The sequence below is a fragment of the Poecilia latipinna genome, unplaced genomic scaffold (genome assembly GCF_001443285.1).
Source record: "Poecilia latipinna isolate Pla-1442-1.1 unplaced genomic scaffold, P_latipinna-1.0 Scaffold2977, whole genome shotgun sequence".
Lineage (NCBI taxonomy): Eukaryota > Metazoa > Chordata > Actinopteri > Cyprinodontiformes > Poeciliidae > Poecilia > Poecilia latipinna.
This window is the reverse complement of record NW_015115593.1, coordinates 40108-64997: the sequence shown is the minus strand read 5'-3', so window position 1 is coordinate 64997 and position 24890 is coordinate 40108. Positions and strand designations below refer to the sequence as shown.

Genomic DNA, 24890 nt, shown 5'->3' with positions numbered 1-24890 from the left:
GAAACAATCGAGCCGCTTTACCCCGAACGCGGAAGTTGAGGTGCAAAGAGCCCATTTCTCCTTCCGCTTGTCTTAGATAACGTCCGGCTACATTTCAAAATAAAACCATCAAAATCACACTAATTGTAGCAAGCTTCTCAGGGATACATGTTGCTACCACCATGCCATTACATTAAAAGACAAAAATCCGTTTTGGTTGTTGAAATAATGTGAAACTGACATAAGTTCTTAAAACCAACTAATAAAGATATTTAAAAATATATAATTAAAGAATAATGGACTTAAATTGGGCTTAAGAAGACAAAGAAATTTTCTCTTGAATTCTTATTTCCTTTTTAAAATTTTAAAGTAGTCACAGTAGATGATTTCAGTATGTTTCAAAGATTTCTGTTTTTCAGTTGTCTTGTACAGGACACATGATTCATTAATTGTGGAAAAATCAGTCTCCTTCTTAACACCTGAAAACCTGGCATTTCAACTGTGTGCAAACTTTTTACATCTACCATAAATGTTGCATCCCTAGTTGAATTACTGCAGTTACATTACATTTAATTGTTAACATTTCAATTTCCATATATAACATTTTGCTTTGATAAAAATATGACAAATTTTAAGAATTAGAAACTGCCGAACTAAGCAGATTAAATTCATATTAGTTTATTAGTACAGTGTAACACCACAACAAATATCATCTCAAGGTACTTTACAAGACAAACAGGTCCAATTTACAGACAGAATAAAATCATACTATAATGTTACAATGATGTTTGTGTGTGATGCAAATCATGGTAATTCATTTGACAAGCGTAGGCAGTTTTTTCTACACACTGGTACAATCTGGAGCTTCACATTTGAACACAGATCGTCAACACGGAGAGAAAGACACTCGTGGATATGAAGATGGAGGATCCTGCTGCAGGCTAGTAGTTGTAGGAGTTTCTGTTACACGACGGGCTGCTGCCGCCGCCGACTGTCAGACGCTCCAGAGCTGTTCAGGCACAAAGTGGAGGCGGATTCAAACAAATTTCAGATGAGATAATATTTTACTTACAGCAAAGCGCCAACAGAAAGTTTATTATAGGTTTTGATTATAGGCAAGAAATTGGTGAAAGAACAAATGAAGCTTAAATTAGCTAAACTCTTGATGCTTCATTCATAAGAAATTTACTTATTATCCTCAGTGATGGGTAGTAAGTAATTACATTTATTCAGTTACATTTTCTTGAGTAAGGTTTTGTAGGAGATTTACTACAATATACTTTTTACTTTTACTTGAGGAATTTTATGAAATGTCACTACTTTTACTGGAGTAAATGAAAAAGAAGTAAAGCAAACCAGAGATTTTGTAAAAACAAAGTTCTCCATTTGTAGCTATTAAAAAAAACAAGATATTTTCTGTATGTGCAGAAATATTTCCACAATGATTATAGAGTAAAATGACAAACAGAACAAAATCTAAAATATGATGTTTGGTCTGAAAACTTTCTGCTGGCACCTTGTGATATAATATCAGGCTACCTGAAAATCTTTTCTCTTCATCTTCGTTCTTAGCGACACTTTTCCCTCGATGGTAGGAAACTGTTAGGAAACAGAAGAAGGCAAATCAAAAATGTAATATACACTTTTAAATAGGCAACCTGACCACCCCTTAGAATGACATATAATTATTTCCCTCTATTTATTTAAAAATAAATATATAGTCAACTAAATGTATGTATTTTTAAGTGAATCTGTTTTGTAAAAATTATTAAAATGTACATTATACTACATTATTTCTGTCTGTTTAAAATCAAAATGTCAAATGTCAGATTATAACATGACACTTAAGTTATATAAACTAGATTTTTAAACATATAGGAGAATTTAACTGCTGCTTCAGGAAGTTTTAGGTAAAATAATGCAAACTAAACGTAACAGGGTTTTTTTGTTACACACAGTGGGCCCTAAGTTTCCATACATAGGTAAAATGTATATTTCTTTTATATTTCAGATATCCAAGAAGATGCGTTTGACAAAAGAGCAAAGAATTGAAATTATACAGATGGCTGGAACGGGAAGCAGCCGCATGGTTGCACGAAACTTTAACAGAAAAAATGGAACAAACATCACACACGACACTATAGCAAAACGTATTTGCAAGTTTCAGAAAACTGGAAATGTTGCAGATCAACCACAAAGTGGTCTAAGGCGTGCAGCGATTACACAGAGTCCCACAAAAATAAAAACGGCTGTCCAATGCAGAATGTTTTTTTTTTTCTGTGTACGGAAACCTATGGCCCACCCTGTGGATATGAAGTTTGTCAAAATTTGTTAATTTATTCTTCAAATTCATTTTATATAGTTAAAAATATATTTTCTCCATACATGTTTTTTTTTTTTTGCTGTTTAAGTTCTCTTGGCAGTTGGTGGTTACCGTAGCAACCAGTAACCGAGGGTTACGACCCTTTTTTCTGTTGCCGTCCGTTAACATGCCGTCCGCATGTGTTAGGATATGAGCTATGTCTCCTTTACAAGTACTATATTTGAACATATATTTTTTATAATTATATATAGGGTTTCAAGTGTAATTTTGCCACTTTTTGTGTATGTTTTAACAGTTATTATAATTAATGTATGTTTTAGCTGCTCATTGGGAGCCATTGCTCTGTAGTTTATTTAAGGATATTTAATGTATTTTACTTAATATATAGGGGTTGAAGCTACTGGACTGATGTTAACCACCAACTTGACTTTCTATCTTGTTAGGCATATTTTAATTTTTGATGCAAAGTCATGTTTCAATTATCAATTATGTGATAATCTTTGAGTGTTACATGCATGATTTTATGTCCTGTTGTAAAAATATATAGTTATTGATATAATACAGGGAAAATAGCTTTTTCCATTCATAGATTATTTAATCTTTAACATAAATAAGTTAAAATGTCTTGTTCCATTCCTGGATTATTTTCACTAATTTTAAGGCATTATTGACTTAAAAGAAGATCCTATATTGTACCGAAAAGTTACTTGTAAGTTAGTTATGTCTCATTTCAAATGTATTCAAGATATTTTCACTAAAAATACTTGCAAAGACATTATGAAGGTACAGAGATATACCATGTGCTAGTGTGTCAATATGTTGGTGATAAAAATGTTTTATGGGATAATTTTAAGCAAACAGTTAACAGTAAAAATAAAAGTGTGTGACTCACCACTGTGACTTTGTGTGGGCCCGACCCAGTGATGTTGCCTCCTGTCTGATACTGAAAACAATAATTTTGCGCCGTTAAACCCACATATCTCGCCGGCGAACCGGCATGTTTCACAACTCCTCTTTTTTGAATACAAGGTTAGCTAAATAGGATTCGAAGTATGAGTAATGTGTGTGCGTGTACTCACATCTCTTCTGCAGGGCCATGACGGTGGGTTTGGTGAAGCGCATTAACAAAAGGACCAGGAGGACGATGCTGAGCAAAGCTATCACCACCTTACAGGCCGCCAGCTGACCCTCAAAATCTGGGAGCTCCTCAACTGGAGACAAACAGACATTATTCTCTAAAGTCTTAAAGACAACATCATGTAAAGTAAGGAAGGAACAAACTTTACCAATCATGAGCAACATGCCTTCAGCGGGGTTTAAATAAAGTCATTTAGACAGACTTGTATGAAAAATTCACCAGTGTGTTAATGTCAAGTTTATTTAGTTGAGTAGCAACTAATTACATTTACTTGAGTAACTTTTTGGAAAAAATTTACTTTTAAGAGTATTTTTACCACGTTGTACTTTCTATTTTTAGTTGAGTAATTGAACTATAAAGTATTTCTATTCTTACTTGATTAAAATTTCTGGATTTTCTTCCCACTGAATGAAAAACAAAAATGATTTAACCAAAAATTCACCAGACACACACACACACACACACACACACACACACACACACACACACACACACACACACACACACACACACAGCAGTTCCTGTTGAACTTTCATAAGTTTTTTATTGAAAGAAACTGATTTGGAAAAATTTTCTTTTTCCTGATTTTGTTATTGTTTTTGTTACTTATCTAAATTATTGTCATTTTTAAAATACCAACATTTCCACTTAACTTTATACTTTTGTCTGAGGCCTGTCACAATAACAAATTTTGCTGGACGATAAATTGTCCCAGAAGTTATTGCAATAAACAATAATATTGTAGTTTTGAGACCATTTTCCAGTAAGATAATGTTAATGACGTAATACAGGAACACATCATTAAGGATCAATAAACTTTAAATTTTAAAAAATATTTAATATTTGAAATAGAAGGCATTTTAAATATGCAAAATTACTTAACAAAATAACAGAAAGAACAAATAAAATTAATTATGAAGTGTCTGTAAACAAAACTGACCAAAAACGCCAGAATGAAGATTTTTGTCATCCAGTTTTAGTAGAAAGAGAGAAAAGAAGAAAAATGATAAATCATGGAAATGGAAATTATTGAGTTTGTTTTAATTTATCATGTGATTAATTGATTTATTACTTATTGTGACAAGTCTATTTGGTCCAACTGACTAGTAATTTTTAAATATTAAATGACTGATATTTTGATCAGTTACTCTGTACTTGAGTAATTTCTTGGACGACTACTTTTTAATTTTACTTTAATAAAAATATGTTGAAGTATTACTACTCTTACTTCAGTACAATTCTTGGGTACTCTACTTGTTTATATAGCACTTTTAAAAGCAGGGTGAATCTGGATGAAAGTGTAGTTTCAAAAGATCCTGAAGATAAGAAGGGACCAATCCGTTTAAGTCTTTACAAGTCATTAAAAGAATCTATCCAAAACAAAACAGGCAGCAAGTACAAAACAGGCCAAAACGCCGTATTAGGGATTTATTTATGCCTTTATATAATGAGGTACAATAATCCAATATCGATGTAATAAAGGCATGAATAATTCCTTCAAAATCCTTAAAGACGCAGCATATAAACATATTTTTAAAAAATATGTTTTTTCCATTTTTGTTAAAACTTTCATCATGTTCTCATGGTATAATATGAGACAGATAATCTGTGAAAAGATTGGAGTGAAGAAATGCACTGCTCCTGACCAAAAACAACCGATCAGAGCCAAGGGAAGGGTCTTAATGCTGTCAATCATTCTTGTGTACTCGCTGCTAAATGTAAGCTGTGGAGAAACAACTTACTGTTACAGAAAAACAATTTTCCACTGTCATTGGTGGCTATACTAACTAGCCTTAGTATTCGTGGCAGGCTTTGTCATAGTGAACCAGCAGGTAAGAGTGATTGACAGCGCTAAGACCCTCCTCCTGACCCTGACTGGTTGTTTCTGACTGAGTGGTGTATTTCTGTAGTTCAGTGTTTTTCAACCCCGGTCCTCAAGACACACTGCCCTGCATGTTTTAGGTATTTCCCTGCTTCAACACACATGATGGCTGATTAACAAGCTTTTTCTGAACTGCAATAATTTCAATGAGGTGCGTTGAAGCAGGGAAACATCTAAAACATGCAGGGCAGTTTGCCTTGATGACCAGGGTTGGGAAACACTGCTCTAGTTGGTACTGGGAGGTTTTTCACAGATTATCTGTCTTATATTATATTGTCGCAACATAATAATTATTTTAACAAGCATGTCAAAAACCACTTTTTATAAAAGTTACATCCTGCAACTTTAAAACAAAATTAAGATTTAACAGGTGGCAAAAACTAATTGAACAACTTCAGTAATTTTAAACAGCTATGAAAGATAACACCAAGATTCCTAACATAAGTCAGACAAAATGGGAGCGAAGGAAGTTTTAGAGTGCACTGAATCAATTTTCTTAAAAACAGATATAATCAGAGGTGGGTAGAGTACCCAAAAATTGTACTGTAGTAAGAGTAGTACTTCATATTTTTACTCAACTAAAAGTAGAAAGTAGCCATCCAAGAAACTACTTAAAGAGTAAAAAAAGTATTTGTTGAAAAGTCTGCTAAATACTGAGTAACTGATCAAACTATCATTTATTTAATATCTAAAAAATAACATCATCAAATGGACCAAAATATAAAGTTATGTTTATGTATTTTAAGGACCAAAATTTAAATAATTACAAAATAACAAAATTAAGGAAAATAAACATTTTTCCAAATAGTTTCTTGAAACAACAACAATAACAATAAAAAACTTAAAAACTTCAGGTGTGTCTGTCTGGTGACTTTTTGTATGTTTTGCATTCAGTGGGTAGTGAGTTCAGAAATTTTACTCATGTAAGAGTAGCAACGCTTCGTAATAAAAAAGTTCAGCGTAGTAAACATCCTCCTCCTAAAAGTATATTTTCTTCCCCAAAAAGTTACTGAATGTAACTGAGTAAAGCAACTGCCTAACTCGGGTTGTAATGTGTAGAATGTTGTTGGCACCAACCTTTGCACTTGACTCTGATGATTGTCTTGCACTTGGACTTTATGCTAGTTCCGTTAGCATGAATCGTGTAGCATTCGTCCGCTTCGGTACCCGAATAGAATCTTTTTGACTCATCTTCACAGCCTTTTCTGTCCTTACAAACATTTTTAAGAATCTTGGAGACTTGTTCTTCTGACCTATAACTGACAGGCAGGGAAGTGTCGTTGAAGCTAAAATACAGCTTGACAGTCCCTTTGCATTCTTCTGTCCAATTGACTTTGAGGATGCCCACTTTGATGTCGGGGTTGGGGTTGGGAGTAGGGGGAGCTGGAGTTGTACAGGAGCAGACTCTAGGAGTACTGGGGCTGATTGTAGTTGAGTTGTTCTGACTATTCACTATGAAAAACACACAAACAAAACAAAAGTTTAAAATATTAAGTTAGAGAAGCTTTGCAGGAATCTTTTCTCACACAACCGTCAGTAAAACTCGGTTGTGTGAGTGTAAAGGATAACAAATTGTTCCCTGTTGTTTAGATCAATGTTGAAAATGTTCCACAATAAAGGAGCAGTGTGAGGTCTAGAATAGAAATATCCTTAATTATTAATCACAGCGGGGAAATTCAGATGGAACAACAGCAAATCAAAGTTTGACATACATAATCAAACTAAGGTAAACAATATCCAACTGTACAGGATTGGCAAATATACAACATAAGAAAATAACACTGCACAACAGGGATGTTATGATGAAAATAGCAGCTGGGATGTAAACCGTTATAGAGGAAGGATATATAATAATGCTGCTTTGTGCACGAAGGATGCAGCAGGATGGAGCGTTGGACTCTGTGGATAAAGACATCTGTCTGGTTTGTCAAATTTACTCAAAATTCTGCTTCCACCTTGAACAAAAAAATCCCAGTGGCATGTAAAGGAATCAACCCCAGAGCATGACTCTGCCACTACCACATGTTCCTACTAATATGATGTTATATTAAATTAGCTTGAACAAGCTTGTAGAATATTTTATCCCTGCATAAACTTTCTGCTTTGAAAGGGAAAGCTCACCATTTTAACCCAGTTCAGATATGCAAATAAAACAGAACCAGAACCAGAATTTTTTGCAGCTCTTTCAAGGTTTCTGTTTTTGTTTTGGGAGTCTCCCTCCCCACTTTCTGTCGTCTTTTGACTAATTTTGGAGAAACATTTAGTTTTTCTAATGTCAATGTTGCCCCAAATTCTCTTCACATACTTAATGTCAGTCTGCGCTATATCATGGTATATGTAATCCTGTGGACTTTCAGCTCTTCTCCTGACTGATACCTTTGGAAAATGAGATCAATTTGATTAGTCTGTTGTGTGAAATGTGAGTAAAACCTGGTTGGGATGGTTGTGGTTTATTTTAGGATGATAAATTCTGCTGTTAGATGTGAAAGAAAGAAGACTAAATGTTGAAAGTGGATTAAAAATGTGCATTAGATTATGGGTTTGGACTCTTATTCAGATAGTTTCCTGTTCATTTTTGTCTTGTTATATTTTACAGGACTGGTTGTTTTTCAGTAGACGAGTCCATAAAAATAAAAAAATGAATCCAGTTCTAATTGTTTTAATCAGATTACTTTTTAAATCCCTTTTGCAGTTTTTAAGTTTTCCCGGCGTTTCTGTTTCTCTCTCAGTTTGATGCTATCACAGTTTTGCAGGTTGCAGTCAAAGTACTTTGAGGTGCAAACGTGACATTAGTACGAGAGTTGAGTTTTAACATGTGCAAAGTTCCTGTAGTAAATTTGGCGCTGTAACAAGACCAACAGAAAGAGGTTATTGATCTATACATAATTAGACCTACAATATCTATTAGTTTCAGTTTAAATAACCTAAGTCTGTTCCTTCCTGACTGAGCTATAGAGTCATGATTTCCTCTAATCCTGCTGCTGTGAACTCAAAATGTTAGGGGCAAAAACCTAAAATATGAAAGCTAGACTTAGGCCGTCTATAAATTTAAACTTAAATTGAAAAACCCTCGTTAAAATCCTGCTTTCTTTAACACAGAACACATGATTGTATAAATGAAAGTATGTGTAAATATACTGAGCCAACATCCACAAACACAAGAAGATTTCTGCCACTTACCTTCGCCATCGTCTTAAAAACATTTCAGTCAAGCATAAAGCTGAAGCTTACTGTTCTAATAATCGTATCTCTATTTTGTTTTAACATTTTGTACAAACCAACTCACCTGCAGACACAAGAGAAAAAGCCACGATGATCACAACGGTGCTCAGATCCATCATAGAAGAGATTAAGTAGATGAATAAGATAAATGTAGGAGAACAAACAGCTCAGTTCAGGTTGACACGCCAACAACAGCAGAAGTGATGAGAAAGGAAATGATGCGGAGTTGCAAAAAACAAAAAACCCTCCTCTCCCCCACCGCCACCTTCTCCATACAGTGAAGAACTTCATCCACAGATGGCGGCTGCAGCTTTTGCAGAAGAGCAGATTTCCTCTCTTCAAAGCAAATTGGGTGAAAAAGGGGTGGGGAAAGTAAGAAACAACGAAGAACGAGTAGGAAGCAGGAAGAGATAGGAGAAGGCAGAGAAGACAAATGTTACTTTAATCTAAGTACTTTCAGCATGTTGGTGTGCCAGAAGGTGTAGAGAAACACAGATTTACTAAAAATATCACAGCGGTAGTGAACAATGATAAAGCTAAATAATTTTATGTCTTTATGTTAAAGTTCGATTTTATGAATATACACGCCCACATGCACATGGTTTAGCTGTAATTCAACCGTTACACAACGGATCCAAAATGTTATTATCTCTGGGCCTAAAGAGGAACGATCTGGAGTCAGCTTCAGCTAGACTGTAAAAAGAAAAATAAAATTGTTACAAGTAATCAAAGGATGTTTATTCAAGTAAATACAGCTCTGGAAAAAATTAAGAGCCCACTTAAAATGATCAGTTTCTCTGATTTTACTCTTTATAAGTATATGTTTCCGTAAAATGACGATTGTTCTTTTATTCTATGAACTACTGACATCTCCCTGAAATTCCAAGCAAAAATCTAAAATTTAGTGAAAATATCAGAAAAGATGCAATGCTTTCAGATTTCAAATAATGCAAAGAAAACAAGTTCATATTCATTTAGAAACAACAATACTAATGTTTTAACTCAGGATCAATATTTGGTGGCGTAGCCAGGAGGTTTTCTAAGGGGTTCAGAGCAGTAGGCTCTTCGTTTTCTCAAGAGCTGTGTATTAATTTTATTAAGTTGTCATGTTAAGCAAACGTAAATAAAGTAAGTTTGACAAACTTAATTTGACTACATGTAGCACATTTACTATTTTTTATTTTTTATTTTTTTAAATTGAGGCTTCATTCTCCTTTTTTGCAGTGTAGAAACTCATGATCAGGCCTGAAATCTGGATGTAGTGATGGACCTGGACCTTCAGAGCCACATAAAGACGGTTACAAAGTCGCCCTTCTATCAACTGAAGGACATTTCCAGGATTAAAGGACCAATGTATCATACATTGCGTCATACACAGATATGGAGAGTACCGTATTTTCCGCACTATAAGGTCCACCGGATTATAAGGCGCACCTTCAATGAATGGCCTAGTTTAAAACTTTTTCATATATAAGGCGCACCGCATTATAAGGCGCATAGAGTAGACGCTACAGTAGAGGCTGGAGTTACGTTATGCATCCACTAGATGGAGCTGCACTAAAGGGAATATCAACAAAACAGTCCGACTTCAGTCGGCGAGGAGAGCTTTCCCCGACTGGGCCGTTGTGTGGTCGGACGATGGTCACCCTTCTCCGTTCGCGCACAGCATGTTGGTGGAGAACGTGGTGCTAAATGACCTGCAGACGACCTGATTATCAGGTCTGTAGGTCAGTCAAACTTTATTAACAAACCAGTGTTCTGACAACTATCCCAGCATGCACCGCGTGCTTCTTCTTCTACGGGCGAAAATGAAGTCGGCGGCTGCTTACCGTAGTTGCGAGACCTGTTGTGGCTCAACATTGGTCCATATATAAGGCGCACCGGATTATAAGGCACACTGTCGGCTTTGGAGGAAATTGAAGGTTTTTAGGTGCGCCTTATAGTGCGGAAAATACGGTAACTAGTTAGATTTACTCTGTTACAGTTACTGGAGTAACTTTTTAGAAAAAAAAAACACTTTTAGGAGTATTTTTAGACTTTAAAATACTGTTGTTAGTTTATAAATCTCTCAACAGCTTAGCATCAAAATACATTATAGGTCTTCTGGTTCTGGTTCTGCTCTGCATCCAGAACCAGAACCAAACATGGAGAAACAACATTCAGCTTCTATGCAACACAAATCTGAAACAAACTTCCAGAAAACTGTAAAACTGCTGAAACACTGAGTTCCTTTAGATCTAGACTAAAAACCCAGCTGTTTGGAGTTACTTCTGAACCATAATCAATGAAACATTGATCAATATAATTGACTTGCATTGATGTTTTTAACGATGGCAGTGTACAAAATGTAATAAACATGATGGATTGATTGACTGTTTTCTTAAGAAACCAATCAATCAATCAGTCTCCTAAAGCCTAAACATAATCCTAAATCTGTTGTGCGTTTTAATGCGAATGTGAAGAACTTTGGTTTTGTCCGAGACCAGGACAAGTTCTTCAGGAAACCTGAGGTAGATAGTGACATTTACTCAGTCACATTTACTAAGGTAACTTTTAGGGAGGGAAAAGTACTTTTAGGAGTACCTTTTACTTTTACTTCGTGAACATTGTTGTGAAGTATCGCTACTCTGACTTGAGTAAAACTAGTTACTCTGAATGAAAGAAACATGTTTTAAAGAAAACTTCCCCACCTACAGTTTATTTCAAAGTGAGACGTCTTGTTCATACAAAACCTGCAGATATGTTCTACACAGAACTCCTCAGGCGTCGTAGTTTCAGCTTCATCTGGGTCAAATTGTGAAAAATTCTCCCACTAAGCTACTTTTGCTATCAGTCCTGCACTGTATTGATGTTAAGTGGAGCAGAAAGAGCTTTAAGTATTTATTCAGCTGTAGATGTGTCCTCTGCACACACTAAATGAATACTATATGTTGTACTTTATGCAATAAAATTCTAATTTTCTAATTTAGAAAAAGGATTTGTTATATACATTATTAAAAATCTTTAAATGTTTTAATGGTTCGGAGTCTTTTTTATGTATTCTTATTGGTTCTTATTTTATGTGATTTGGTCTTCGAGTCAGCAATAAAATCTACCTAATATTGTATAAAGCAAGGATAAGATTAATCTCAGAAATTTTCTAGAAAAAACAAGAAAACTTCTGAAATTAAAAAGTCAAAAATTTGATTGAAAAAAAAGCTTGTTTTTGGATTAATCTCAGACATGTTCTAGGAATTTCTTTTAGATATTTTTGAGTTTGAAAAGTTGAATAATTTCTAAAAAAGAAGTTACATTTTAAGAAATTACTCAGAAATTTCGCAAAAAAACAAAAACAAAAAAAACGGGGAAGAAAACAAAGATTTTCTCGAAAAATAAAATCAGAAATTTTAAATTCACAGAAATTTTCCAGAAGAAAAACGAAATTTGAGTTTGAAATGTCAAAACTGAAAAAAGAAAAATCGGCAGAATGTGCGATTTCTGATACCCAATTACTCGACTAATTATCAACATAATGAATTAATAAAATAATCATTAGCTGAAGCCCTAAAACACGTTTTGCTACTCTTTTTTTAACTTTAATGAAATAATCGCAGAATAAAAAGACAACTCAACAAGCTTAGATTAGTTCAAATGAATGTTTAATTATTCACAACAAAAAGAGATAAGATTTTAAACAATCTACATATTTTTTTATTATCAGAAGATGATTTCAGTCCATCTGAATGTCATTACCCTCAGAATAATATAAATCCTCAACCAAGCTAATATATTTTTTTTTTCTTGTGCTTCTTCTAAAACACTGTAATCACTTTTACCGTCAGAGCCCGGCGGGCCGGTATAAGTCCTCGGTGTGATCGCTCTTCATCAGGAGGATATGAAACCATTCTGGGGTTTTTTCACCCGGCAGGCGAAGAAGAAACATTGATGAGTTCACTCAAAGCCCACAGAAAACAACAAGGCTCCGCGTGTGGCGAGAAAGACTCAACTAAAGCACGTGATCCAGATGGAAACACTGCCGCGCCGGCGCAGTGGCGCCACCATGCGGTGGGAGCGTTCACCACCTCATGGTTGCCAGATAAGACGTGTTTTAAGACTGATTGTTCCACGTGAGATTTTTCCTGCTTACGTCACATCAATAGACGAGCGTATGTTGGCGTTGGAGTGCCGCAGGCTCTTCTGGAATCATCCCAGGTTCCGTGAAATATTATGACTAAAAAATTAACTCTGATTACATGATTACGACGGTTTATGAGGGCCACTGCAGATAGAAAAATACCAAGGAGTAAAATCTAAGAAATTTTAGAGATTAATCTCAGAAAATTTCCAGAAAAAAAAAATATTTCTGAGCTTGACACGTCAAATGTTTTCTAGAAAGAAAAATCCCGGAAATTTTGAGATCAATCTAACAAATTAAAAACAAACCAAACAAACAAACAAACAAAAAATCTTCTGACTATGAAAAGTCATAACATTTTTAGATTAATCTTCCCATTTTTCTGGAAAATTTCTGAGATTAATCTCAAAATTTCCATGTTTTTCTGAAAAAACTTTAAGTTTGAAGTAAAAAAATTTCCAAAGAAAACAGAAATTGAGTTTGAAAAATCAAATGTTTCCTAGAAAATAAATTCTGAAATTTTCAGATTAATCTTCAGAAAATTTTTTACTTTTGGAATTTTTCTGATTAATCCCAGGAACTTTTTTCTATTAGCAAAGTTTAGAAATGTTCAAACTCAAATTTCCACGTTTTTTTGTTCTAGAAAATTTTTGAGATTAATCTGAAAATTTCAGTTTTCTGGTAAAAATGTACTCCCCCCCCCCTCCATCTATAGTAGCTCTAGTACGCCGTTGTATAAGACAGATCACTCTTTGATGCACAATGCTTCCATTTTGCTTTTAATGAAGCGTTACAAAGACTACCTTACAAAATCACTTGTCAATAACTTGGAAATTCTCAGCACTGCCTTTTTGTGCTTTTGATGGTCTAAGGCAGGAGTGTCAAACTCATTTTCATTTTGGGCAATACCAAGATCATGAATGTTCTTCTAAAAATTAAATATTTATCGTCTTTTCACATTAGCTGCGTTTCCATTACAAATGTCCGCAAAGATTTTTCTATTTTCCACTAGAAGAAACACAATTTCGCAATTGCGGTGTTTCCATTAAATAAAAAAACGCAATTAAAGTCACGTGAATAAGTTTGTTCACACAATAAGTCAATAAAAATGCCACACTAATATCCTCCAACTGTTTCCTGTCGTTTTATTCTTCGTGGTTTGCACCCGGCGTTGTTGATCATGTGACTCGTGTGATGCGAAAAAACTTTTTCCATTGAAGTTTTGATAAATAAATCAATTTCAAAATGTCCGAAAACCATGTCATCCCAGCGCCAAACGAGTTTTTTCAAAACTGCTGTGCTTCCATTAAGCAAATTAATTTTTGAAATGTCAAACTGCTGAATTACACAGTCAACAGAAACACAGCTACTGATCAGTCCCTCCAGTATTTTATGATTGATTTTTGATTCTTTTACAATCAAAGTTTCTGATTGTGTGGTGCTAAATCAGAAATATCTGAAAAGGATCTTTACAGTATTTGCATTTACATATGCAACTTTTTGTTTCTCGTCTTATTGATCACAGACTACATCAAGTGAGGCTGAGGTGGTCAAAAGAAGAAATGCTGCCACCTGCAGGTAGGAGTTGGTCATTTAAACCCAAACGATTCTGACCATTTTTTGTTGACTCAAAATGCGGGGATGTGTTAAGTTTATGTGAATTTTCATGAAAAACCAGAGAGACTTATTGATGTAATATGGTGCCTGGTGTCTAGACGGCCACATGGAAAGCTACGGCGGGCCAGATGTGGCCCCCGGACCTTGAGTTTGATACATGTGGTCCAAGTAGACCGTTAACATTTCGCCACACCATGATCCTTACATTCACTATGCTGGATGGTTTAAACCACGCCCAGTCAACACATGAAGGCCAAAGTAAAGTCAGAACGTATTTATAACAAAACCAACCCACTGTGGTTCTGTTGAAGCGTTTTCCCTTTGATTAGTCGGTACCTGATCACCCACCAACATCACTCCCATCACAAGCAAGTTTCGATCACCTTGTCTGGTCAGAAGTTCAGTTTAATCTCTTTAAGATCAGTTTTGTTCCTTCATCCATGACAAAAGTCAGCGTTAAGGTGTTCACTATTGTTTTATTGGGGATCTAAAACTGAAACTCAGGGAGGAAGTTTGTGCAAAATGCCAGAACCCCGAGGCGTGTAAAAACCACATCATCAGTACTGAGAACACTCGTTTGGTTCAGGAGTACTAATTTGTTTTGTTCTGAGGTCAAACAGAAATGTTATAGTTTAGTGATTCCTGAAGATGGATCCAAACAGATCAGAGGGAATGTGGGGCGTTTTCACACATTAGCTTCGCAGAACGGTTCTGAATCGAATGTGAACAGTGGTGAAACACAGTGCAAAGTTAAACAGTACTCAGAACTAGATCCTTGGCAGAGAAAATTTCATCCAGATATCCAAAAGAACAAACAAGTAGTTTTGGAAGGGGGTGCACCAATAAACTTAGTAACTTTTCAGATAAAAAAAAAAAAGTATAAAAAATTGGTATTGGCAGGTCAGGCTTTTTAAAGATTCATGATCGGCTGAAAAACTTGCAATCGGTGCACCACCAGGCTTCACGAAACTTCACATTTTGCTAACAAATGGCCTGTGGTTGGATTCAGTGTCTTGTGTTGTCGGGCTTTGATAAAAATATTCCTTCTAAATTTTATTCAGTCTAATTGTCATGAGCTGGTAGGAGATTTCCAAGGGTAGCTATCATTGTATTTATACAAGAATTGCATCTAAAAATGTATAGTATGATAGAGCTGCAATTACTGAAAACAATATTTGATTTAAGCAAAAATACAGATTATAGTTATGAGGTATTTTTAAAACCTTGGATTATTTTAAATCCAGCAACAAACCAATTAACTCGCCTGTGAAAATGCTCCCCATTGGAAAATTACTTTCAGGTTTATCCAAGTCCTCACAATGTGAACTGTGTGGCCAGTGGGGGGCGCTATAGGACAAAGTACACTGTAATAGACAGCAATTGTCTCCCAACTGTTGACAAATCCTGGGGGGACGTAAACACAAAATAATCCTTTCTTTCAAAGAGGTTAAATCGGTGCAGATTTCCATGATTTTGGAAAATCAGCAATCAGTAGATACTTAGATATGAAACCGATTTTATCCCCAATCAAACCGAGTCTACGAGGCAAACGCCCTTAAAGATCTGTGATCGGCCAGGAAACTGAAATCGGTGCTCATCTAACTAAACAAGAAAAAAGTTGCTCAGGAAATTTTACTGTCGTCATCTTTCATTAATATATTTAAGAGTTTTCCCCCCCCATAAAAACAGTAACAGCTGAAAACTCAAAATTAATGGCGTGGAAAGTTTTAAACATGCAGATGAAGAACGTCGTCAACCTGCAGGTCAAACGAAATGAAGCTTCTTTGGTTTCTAAGAACAGAAAGTGGGACTGATTCCTGAAAGCTCCTCAGAACAAAAGCTATTTGCATGAAGGCGTTCACCCGCCACCGGGAGAGCCAATCAAACGGCAGAACGAGCCGAAGCTGCATCAAAACCCAGACGACTTAATAAAGAAACCATGCTTCGCTTTAGCCACAACTCCGTCTGTATTCAGCCTCCTAAGACGCTCCGATCACAAGCAGTTTACTAATAAATATGGGTGTGAAGCAGACAGACAGCTGGTTTACATTGTTTGTAGTGTTACGACGACTCATCGTTGCCATGAAAGTGACGGAGAGGCGGGGGGGACAGTACATCACTTCAACAGGGAGAAAGACGACACAAACGAGTGCTTGAACACCTCAAAGCAATGCAACAACCTGAGACTAGTGTGGTGAAGGGAGGGAGGGACAGAGGAAGGGAGGGGCAGATACTTCAGACTGGTTTAATGAAATAGTGCAACAAAGTTAAGTAAAGCAAGAGACCTCTGGAGGGTGAGACTGTGTGTGAAAGAAGGAAGAAGCAGGGGAAAAAAAAGCAAGAGAGAAGAGGGAGAGAAAGGAAGAAAGTGTTGGGAACTGCACTGCAAAAACACACAAAATAATCTAACCAAGTGTTTTTGGTTTAGTTTTTAGTCCAAGTATATTGAGGAAAAAAAGACAAGACTAATTTACAAGTAACTTTTTATCAAGATATGGGAGCTTGTTTTAAAGCTGTGGTATGCAACTTTTATAAAAATTATTTTTTTTGTGTATTTGTTGAAACTGTCAGTATATAGTGACAGTATAAGACAGATAAAGTGTGAAAAAAATGCTGTCTAGAAACAACCAATCAGAATAAGGAGGAGGGTTGTAGTGCTGTCAATCACCTCATTTGCCGTCTGCTACACTGCAGCTAGCATAGCCTGCTGTGAATGCTAAGGCTAGTAAGGGTGCAGTAAACTGGCCCTGATTTCCTTAATTCTGGGCTGACGCACGCATGTGAAGCCGATCTTATCTACCTCAGTAAAGGTCTAAAAATCAGCCTCTATCCTCTTCTGCTCTGCCTTTAGAGGGGTTTAACAACATTTCAGACAAAAAAAATGGTATTAGCCAAATTGTGAATTGGCAGGTCAGGACTGATGATCTGCCAGAAAACTGCAATCGGTGCAGTTTTCTGGCAGATTGTTTCACTTATAAGTGAAACAATAAGTGAAACGTCTTTAAATCAATAAAGGCATACTTAAAGCAACATGCTGTAAGTACGTTACTTACAGCATGTTTACTGGGAAGTTATTTGTAAGTTAGCTTTGTCTTATTTTAAGCGTATTAAGATATTTGCAGTAGAAACTACATCAGAAATACTTGGAGAGGTTCAGTGTTTCTGCGGTGTGAGGCCGATCAGCAGCAGCGCTTTCAGGAGTACGGCTGGGGAACGCCGTACCCGGCTCTGTACATGGGCTTCCCCGTTGGAGACTGAGAACTGGAATACGCCGGCGCGGCCGGGTAGCTGTAGCCGCCGTAGCTGTAGGAGGCCGGGTACGGCGCCGGGCCGCCGGCGGGGGGGTGGCTGGGGGTGTACTGACCGAACGCAGAGCCGGGGTGCGGGGCAGGAAATGGGTGCTGGGTCGGATACGGGCAGGTGACAGAGGAAGGCGGCCCGAATGCTGGTCTGGGCCCGGAGTAGCCCGCGGCCGGGGTGAAAGACGAGCCAGAGCTCGGGTATGGAGTGAACTGTGGCGGCGGATTGTTTGGGATCGGCCCCGCCGCTGCCACTACAGCAGGCGGGTTGGGAGGGGAAACGGGGTACGGGCTGTACGGAAGCCCAGAGGCTCCAACTGCAGAAGACGAGGCCGACTGAGAGGAGTTTTGGTAGCTGGAGGACGGCGGGTTGGAGTTCGGCTGCGGCAGATTTGTCGTCGTCACCGTTGTCGTCGGTAGGTTCCATGAGGCTGCCGTGGCGACGGGGTTTGGGGCAACGCCGGCTGATGATGTCATGGCGGTCGGGTTGCTCTTGTCCCTCTGTCGCAGGATTTCTTGGAGTTTCTCTATCTGCACGCGTCTTTTGTGAGCGAGCGAGCGCAGGAGGAGGAAACGCTCGAAGAAGGAGTCCAAGGACAGAGAGCCTTCCAGGAAGTCATCGGCCAGAGCCTGGACACACACACGGTGAAACACGCATCATCTACCGCCAACAGGAGAAACACACAGGGCTGAGCGGCGTGGCTTACAAATAAAATCTAAAATTATTTTCATACCAGATCTGATTTCAGTTTGCTCTGAATTGTGTATTTTGTTTCCCAAAACAACATTACAACAGCAAATTAGCCCTAAAAACCCAACTGTAGATAAAAATAAGAGAAAAACAACAACAAAAAAGATTTCCAATCTTAAATCCCCCCGCGCCAGCTCCCTTGTTTTTATTTCTAAAAAATATATTACAAATGACATGAAATGTTTTCAAAAAGAGGCTTTTAATTCAGTCTATGGGTTCTAATTAATTCAACTTCTATGAGTTGTATGACGCAGCATCAGGGCCAGATAAGACCTGAATGGCAAAATAAGCATTTTATACCAGTTAATATTGATAATTATTGATTAGTTTTTTGTTTTAAATATCTGAAATACTGCCAAACTGAACTTTGAACTGTTATCATTTTCAACTCTTACTCCACAACTTTGTTTTTTTCTTTTTAAACTGTTAAGAGGCACTGTGAGAAAACCTTAAAACTGCTGCTGCGTCAATTACTCCACAGGTTGTTGCTAGGTAACCAAAGAATGAGTGAGTTGCTAGGTAACCGAAGAGTGAGTGAGTGTGTGAGTGAGTGAGTGAGTGAGTGAGTGAGTTAGTTGAAGCCACCAATTTTGTTTTAATTACAAGAACGTAATCATAGTATTAGCAGAATAAAGTTTAAAAACAGTTTGAATAAAGTCAGATCTGGTATGAAAAAAATCTGATTATATTTTAAGTCATATCGACCAGATCATAGTCTATTACATAAAATCTAATTTCTATTTTTAACAGAGCAATATGTGGAAAATATTGTATAAAATACATCTATAATGCCCTGTATTTTACATTTTAATTAGACATGCGAGTAAAAACTCACCTGTTTAGAGTTACTTTTGAAAAATTGGAAGTGAAACATTAATCAACAACTTTGTGTTTTTACTATGTAAGGCACTTTGAACTGCCTTGCTGCTGAAATGTGCTCTACAGGTAAACCTGATTGATTGGTTGATTGATTGATGTGTTGGGCGGCTGAACACTAACCTCTGACTCAGACTCTGTTTTTTCACTTTCCGTTTGTAGTCTTGAGAAGAACGCCTCTGGAGAGACCTGACCCACCATCCCATCTGTGTGGACAGATAAGAAACAATACCTTAAGATAAAATAAAAAAAACGTACCTAGCTCGTTTACAGAACAGCAGAGAACGTGAAAAACTGGTTGTGTTCATCTGGATAACAATCTGCTCAGAATAATGAGACGTGCAGCAAATGACCTACTTCATGACTTTTAAAAAAATTTCCAATGGGAAAACCAGGGAGCAGAGTAAAGTAAATTCATTCAAGCCAATTAAAAAAAAATACTTAAACTGGACTGATCACTTCTTAAAGCTACCGTACACAACTTTTATTAAAAGAATATATTTTTTTTAGAATTTATATTGTGACAGTATGAGAGATAATCTGTAAAATAAATAAATAAATAAATAAATAAATACAAAATTGAGCTCCTGTGCCTTCTCCCAGTGCTCTCTAGAAACAACCAATCAGAGCAGGGAGGCGGGCCTTGGCACTGTCAATGCTGCAGCTAGCAGAGCCTGACGTGAATGCTAAGGCTAGTTGACACAGCAGCTGATGACAGCAGATAAATGGTTATCCTGCAGCTGTAAGCTGTTTCTCCACCATTAGGAAATTTAGCAGTGAGAACATGAGAATGATTGACAGCGCTAAGATGCTCTTCTTGGCTCTGATTGGTTGTTTTTGGTCGGGAGTGGTGCATTTCTTCAGACGGCAACGCTAGCTCAGGGAGGAAATGAAGGAGATTTAGCTTTACAGATTATCAGTCTGATATTATACAGTCATGACATGGTGACACTTTTAACAAATATGTAAGGAAAAAATGTTGTATAAAAGTTACATAAGGCACCTTTACCTGAGGCAATATAGACTTTGACTATAAAAAACTAAAAATAGTTCATCCACATGTCTAAAAATAGCACAATATAAAGGACTAGAAGACAATGGTGAGCTGACAGCATTTATTTAAATCTCATTGTGGCTCTAATTTTCCACGTCAGTGTTTCCTGCCGCCCCACCTCTCTGGGAGCAGTGCTGCCTGTAGGTTTCTCTGACGGCCTCCAGCTGAGAGTATCTCGCCACCAGCGCCTCCTTCAGGGACTCCAATCGAGGTTTCATGTCCAGGTTTTGCTCTGCCAGGCTGCGGTTGGCCGCCAGCGCCATCTCTCTCTCCAGCTGGATATTCTGAATCTGAAGAAGGGAAAAAACACAAAATACATAGGTTTTTTGTGTTTGAAGCATTGTAGCACATACACTAGTGTTAAAGACTCAAGTCAAAGTTAGTTAAAGGATTAAAAAGTGAGAAAACACAACAGATGGCGACAAACTGCTGAGACACAGGTAGACAATAACCACAGCACTGTTATGACGACCGGTGATATTTCCTCTTTTGTTCTACAGTCTTCATAATATCTCACACAATGTGTTTTACATTAAAGCGTGCTCACTCCTGTTGGTTTCAACCCTTCAAACACTTTATCAAACTTTTACAACCTCAAAATTTAATGTGCATTCTTGGGATCTAAAGCAACATATCAAAACAAATGGTGCATGATTTTTAAGTAGAACTTTTTTTTCTGATAGCTCTAATTGAAATCCAGTGCAACAACAGTCTTAAAGTTCACTTTTGTATAATTTAACCTAAGTATACAAGTCCAAGAAACACAACATGTCAAAAATTTTACCTTTTAGCCAAAACAGAAAATGTATATGATGGAAAACTAATAAAACATGTCATCCTGAACTTTTTGTCCTCTACAGTGAAATACGGAAGTGGGAGCATCATGATGTGGGGAGGCCGTTATTCAGCAGAAAACTGAGTGGTTGATTAAGAGGAAGGAGGACCTAAATACAGGGAAAAGTTGAGACTGGGACTCAACCCTGATACTGATACTTCTTAAGATTAAATAATATTGAACATCTTTTCACATTGATGTAATTTGGCTCAATACAAATAAAAACTGATTTGATTTAAATGTTAAAATTATATTTAACCACAACTGTTACCTTGCAGTTCAATTTCTGAGACTTAGAGGCCCACAGAAATAGCTGTGGCGGGCCAGATTTGGCCTGCGGGCCTCGAGTTTGACACCCATGCTTTAAATTATAGCATATTTGTGTGTTAGAATGACCTAGTCAAAGTCAAGATCTAGATAGAAAGCTGAAACTTCAGCGAGGTTTGAACCTGGATGTTTACATAGACTCTCATCCACAGTGAGAATTAGAAAATTTGAGTCTCTGGGTGTTTAGAGCTGCTGGAGACGAACTAGATAAGAGGTTCAGCTGAAACTGCAGCAAAACAAAGGGTTGCATTTTACCCTACAGCTGCACAATGATAATACAACATGCAATAATACTGATGAATGTTGCAATAACGACATGGCTCACAGAAAATGAATGAATAATAATCTGCTTAGAGTTCATAGCATAGACACTAGATAATGATTAGTGTATCCAACTACTGCAAAAAAATAAAAGTTGTTTTGGAAAAAGGAGCAAGGAGCCTCCTCCTTACCTTCTAAAACTTGTTTATGCTGCATCAAACACCAAATTTATTTTATCCACGGTACTTAACTAATTAGCTAACAATTATTACAGTTCTTAAAGCGTATTGTGATAATGACAAATATGTTGCATATTCTGCAGATCTGTTCAACCGTTCTCGGCTTTTGTATAGAATTCTCCAAAACATCATCTTCCTTAAGCTTCACATTATGTAATACTTTGCACTGGTTTATCACATAAAATCTAAATAAAATATACTAATGTTTGTTACTGTAATGTGACTAAATGTTATGCAAAGCACTACATGTCTGCCTAACAGTGTTTCCATACACACAGCTGGTTTATGACTCAAACATAAAAGCTGCCAATGATTTGCTAAAGTCTAAAAGTGCAGCCACTGTCAATATTTCCACCCGGTCATAGAGAAAAGGGGCGTTGTTATTCCAACATCATTAAAAAAATGAGATGTTTTTTTCCTGTCTTTGCCAACTGAGCTGCTCCCTGTCTTTCGGAAAACTTACTCAACAGTAAGTGACTGTAAAAATAAAAATAACCCCTCCAGAACAATCTAGGAAATTTTGATTAAAAATGGGACTTAAAGCTAAACTCAAACTCTCAAAAATCCAAAGAAATAAGAAACATAAATAAATGTTTGCATGTCTGACACAGTGTGAGCTCTGTAAACCTAAAATGTTAAAATGTCCAAGAAAGCTTTCTGTGAAAATCTAAAAGAATCTGATGAAACTTTATTTGGGTCCAGAATCCGAGTGCAGTTAGATGAATTTAGTGATCAAGCTTCTTAATTCCTCCCTAAGAAGTCCTTGAAATACTAAAATTTCCACTTAATTTTATATTTCCGTCCACCTGATGATGTAATTTTTAAATATTAACTGATTGATAATTTGATCAACTACTCAGTACTTGAGCAGATTTTTTTTTACCAAATACTATTTTACTCAGGTAATTTCTTGGATGGCTACTCTTTACTTTTATTTGGGTAAAAATATTCTGAAGTAGTGCTTCTTTTACTAGCATACAATTTTGGGTACTCTACCCACCTCTGATTATATCTATCCATAAAAGTCAACAAATCAACACAACTAAGTCTGACAATTTTACCTTTAATGTTCCTGAATTATAATAAACCTATAACTCGCCCCTGAGCTATTTCAAAACATGAGCTAAAGGTAAAGTAACGCTTCCTTTTTTTTCTTACCTCGTCAGACTCCTGAGCCATAGACTCCACCCTATCTGGATTGTCCAGGAGCTCCTGCAGCTCTGATTGGCCCAAATCCTGGAGCTTCTCCATGTGATTGGCTAGGATAGCTGTCCGTCAGAGAGCATACAGGAAGTAAAACGAGGTTAAACCACTGCTTGGAAACAGAAAGTGAACACTTGGAGGCCTCCCATCTGAAATTAATGTCAATTAATATAGTCAATTATAACTGCCTTTTTTTTTTTACAGTTTTATTGACAAAAATGAAACACACTAGCTACTTAATAGATGCATTTCGTAATAAACACGCATTATAAATGATTTGGCCACTTATTTAGTAAATATGAGTAAAAGGGGAACACCTAAATAGCGACATTCTATAAATAGCTGGCCAGCTGGCGGCTGAGAAATATAACTCAGAACCGTATGTACAGTACACAAGTGGTCCAAGGCCACGGTAAATAAAAACAGATTTTCAGAAGAACAGTAAAAGAAAAGGTGTAAATAAACAGGCACTTACATTATAACAGCAGAAGAAAGTCAGTGCGTCTCTGACTGGTGCTGACATCTAACACCAGATATTTATTTCCCCTGACAAGTGACGCGACACGTCTCCTGGATCTCCGAGCGGGTATCAGCTGAATGAAGGGAAAAAAACGAGACGACGCTGGTTTATTTTCGGCGCTCTTCGGCCGGCAAGCTAACTAGCTAGCTACCGCGGATGTCCAGTCTCAGCTGAAAGTTCCGCGTTCAGTGAGCTGTTGTTAGGGGGAGCCTGTGAAAAGAAGAGCGGCGTCAACTTCGAGGGAAGCCCGGTGATCTGCCGACCAAACACGAAGCCCCGGGACCAAGTCACCCAGCAACTGATGGCTGGCCAAACTCCCTATAGTCCTGCTAATGATTAGTTGAATCAAAAATATTAACGCAGTGGGGAAAATTTAACCGATAGTTGGCAAAATTGGAAGAAAAATAGGAAAGTTCCACTCTGCTCTGACAGGAACTGCTGCCATTTTTGGAATCCTCCACAGCTGGCGGGGGTGTATTTCAGGAGAAACAATTTTTATTCAGGCGTGTATTGCTGAACTGACAAGATTTATATGTTCGCCCAAATTTTGAATAATTCTGTTTTGCCTTTTCGTTTGAGTGTAATGTTTTAAGCAGACCACTGACCTCTGGAGAACCCGAAAAACAAAAAGCTCTTTCTGGAAATGGTATACGCCGTGAGATGAGAGGAAACAGTCGCTGGCCAGAGATTCGCGCATGCTCAAATGCTTCTCAATGTAAATTCAAAACAATGGCAAAGCAATTGTCACTTCCATCGGAACAATGTAAGTTATCGCTCTTTGTTTTAGGAAAATCACAGCTGTGAGCAACAACAAATAGTTTTAGAATATAACAAATACAGAATTTTCAATATCTAAAGAATATATATAAAATTCCCCTCTCACCCTCCATGGGTGTGCAAGTGGTTTGCGGTTGGCTTCAAGGGTGGTTTTCCACAGCCCCATCGAGTTTGCAATGAAGGCTCTTAGAGTCCTATTGATGTTGTACATCTCTAAGCATTCAATGATCCAGGTGTGTGGCATTGAGTCATAGGCTTTCTTGTAATCAATCCAAGCGGTGCACAGGTTGGTGTGTCGGGTTTTGCAGTCTCGGGCAACTGTGTGGTCTACAAGTAGTAGACCACCTCTACTATTTATGCCTTCTGGATCAGGATTGTGCGCAGTTAACCATTCAGGGTGAGTCCCATTCTGTAGCAGCTGGTTCAGTTGAACCCTGCCATTGAGAGTACACTTTAGTGGGATGGGTTCAGTC

General features: G+C 37.1%; 2 protein-coding genes across 2 annotated transcripts; both read right to left on the bottom strand.

Moving 5' to 3' along the window:
* Positions 1–641: 641 nt before the first annotated feature.
* cd5 (CD5 molecule) lies at positions 642–9298 on the bottom strand. The gene is made up of 6 exons (XM_015022305.1): positions 8609–9298; positions 6400–6774; positions 3382–3513; positions 3195–3245; positions 1519–1578; positions 642–988 (listed from the first exon to the last, which is right to left on the bottom strand). Exons 1-6 carry the CDS (start codon positions 8661–8663, stop codon positions 921–923), a joined length of 741 nt encoding a protein of 246 aa, XP_014877791.1. The 5' UTR covers positions 8664–9298; the 3' UTR covers positions 642–920.
* Positions 9299–16770: 7472 nt separating this feature from the next.
* On the bottom strand, positions 16771–24314 carry vps37c (VPS37C subunit of ESCRT-I). Its single transcript, XM_015022312.1, has 5 exons — positions 23596–24314; positions 23076–23185; positions 20374–20545; positions 19325–19407; positions 16771–18204 (listed from the first exon to the last, which is right to left on the bottom strand). Exons 2-5 carry the CDS (start codon positions 23166–23168, stop codon positions 17470–17472), a joined length of 1083 nt encoding a protein of 360 aa, XP_014877798.1. The 5' UTR covers positions 23169–23185; positions 23596–24314; the 3' UTR covers positions 16771–17469.
* Positions 24315–24890: the final 576 nt, after the last annotated feature.

Bases quoted from the DNA above. Each gene is read 5' to 3' on its own strand.
- cd5 (XM_015022305.1), bottom strand. From the start codon at position 8,663: ATGATGGATCTGAGCACCGTTGTGATCATCGTGGCTTTTTCTCTTGTG. The intron at 3,246-3,381 runs GTGAGTACACGC...TATTGTTTTCAG, and splicing joins CATGGCCCTGCAGAAGAGAT to TATCAGACAGGAGGCAACAT. The intron at 1,579-3,194 runs GTGAGTCACACA...GTTTCCTAACAG, and splicing joins GCCCACACAAAGTCACAGTG to TTTCCTACCATCGAGGGAAA.
- vps37c (XM_015022312.1), bottom strand. From the start codon at position 23,168: ATGGAGAAGCTCCAGGATTTGGGCCAATCAGAGCTGCAGGAGCTCCTG. The intron at 20,546-23,075 runs GTAAGAAAAAAA...TCCCTTCTTCAG, and splicing joins TGGCTCAGGAGTCTGACGAG to ATTCAGAATATCCAGCTGGA. The intron at 18,205-19,324 runs GTTAGTGTTCAG...GTGTGTGTCCAG, and splicing joins AAACAGAGTCTGAGTCAGAG to GCTCTGGCCGATGACTTCCT.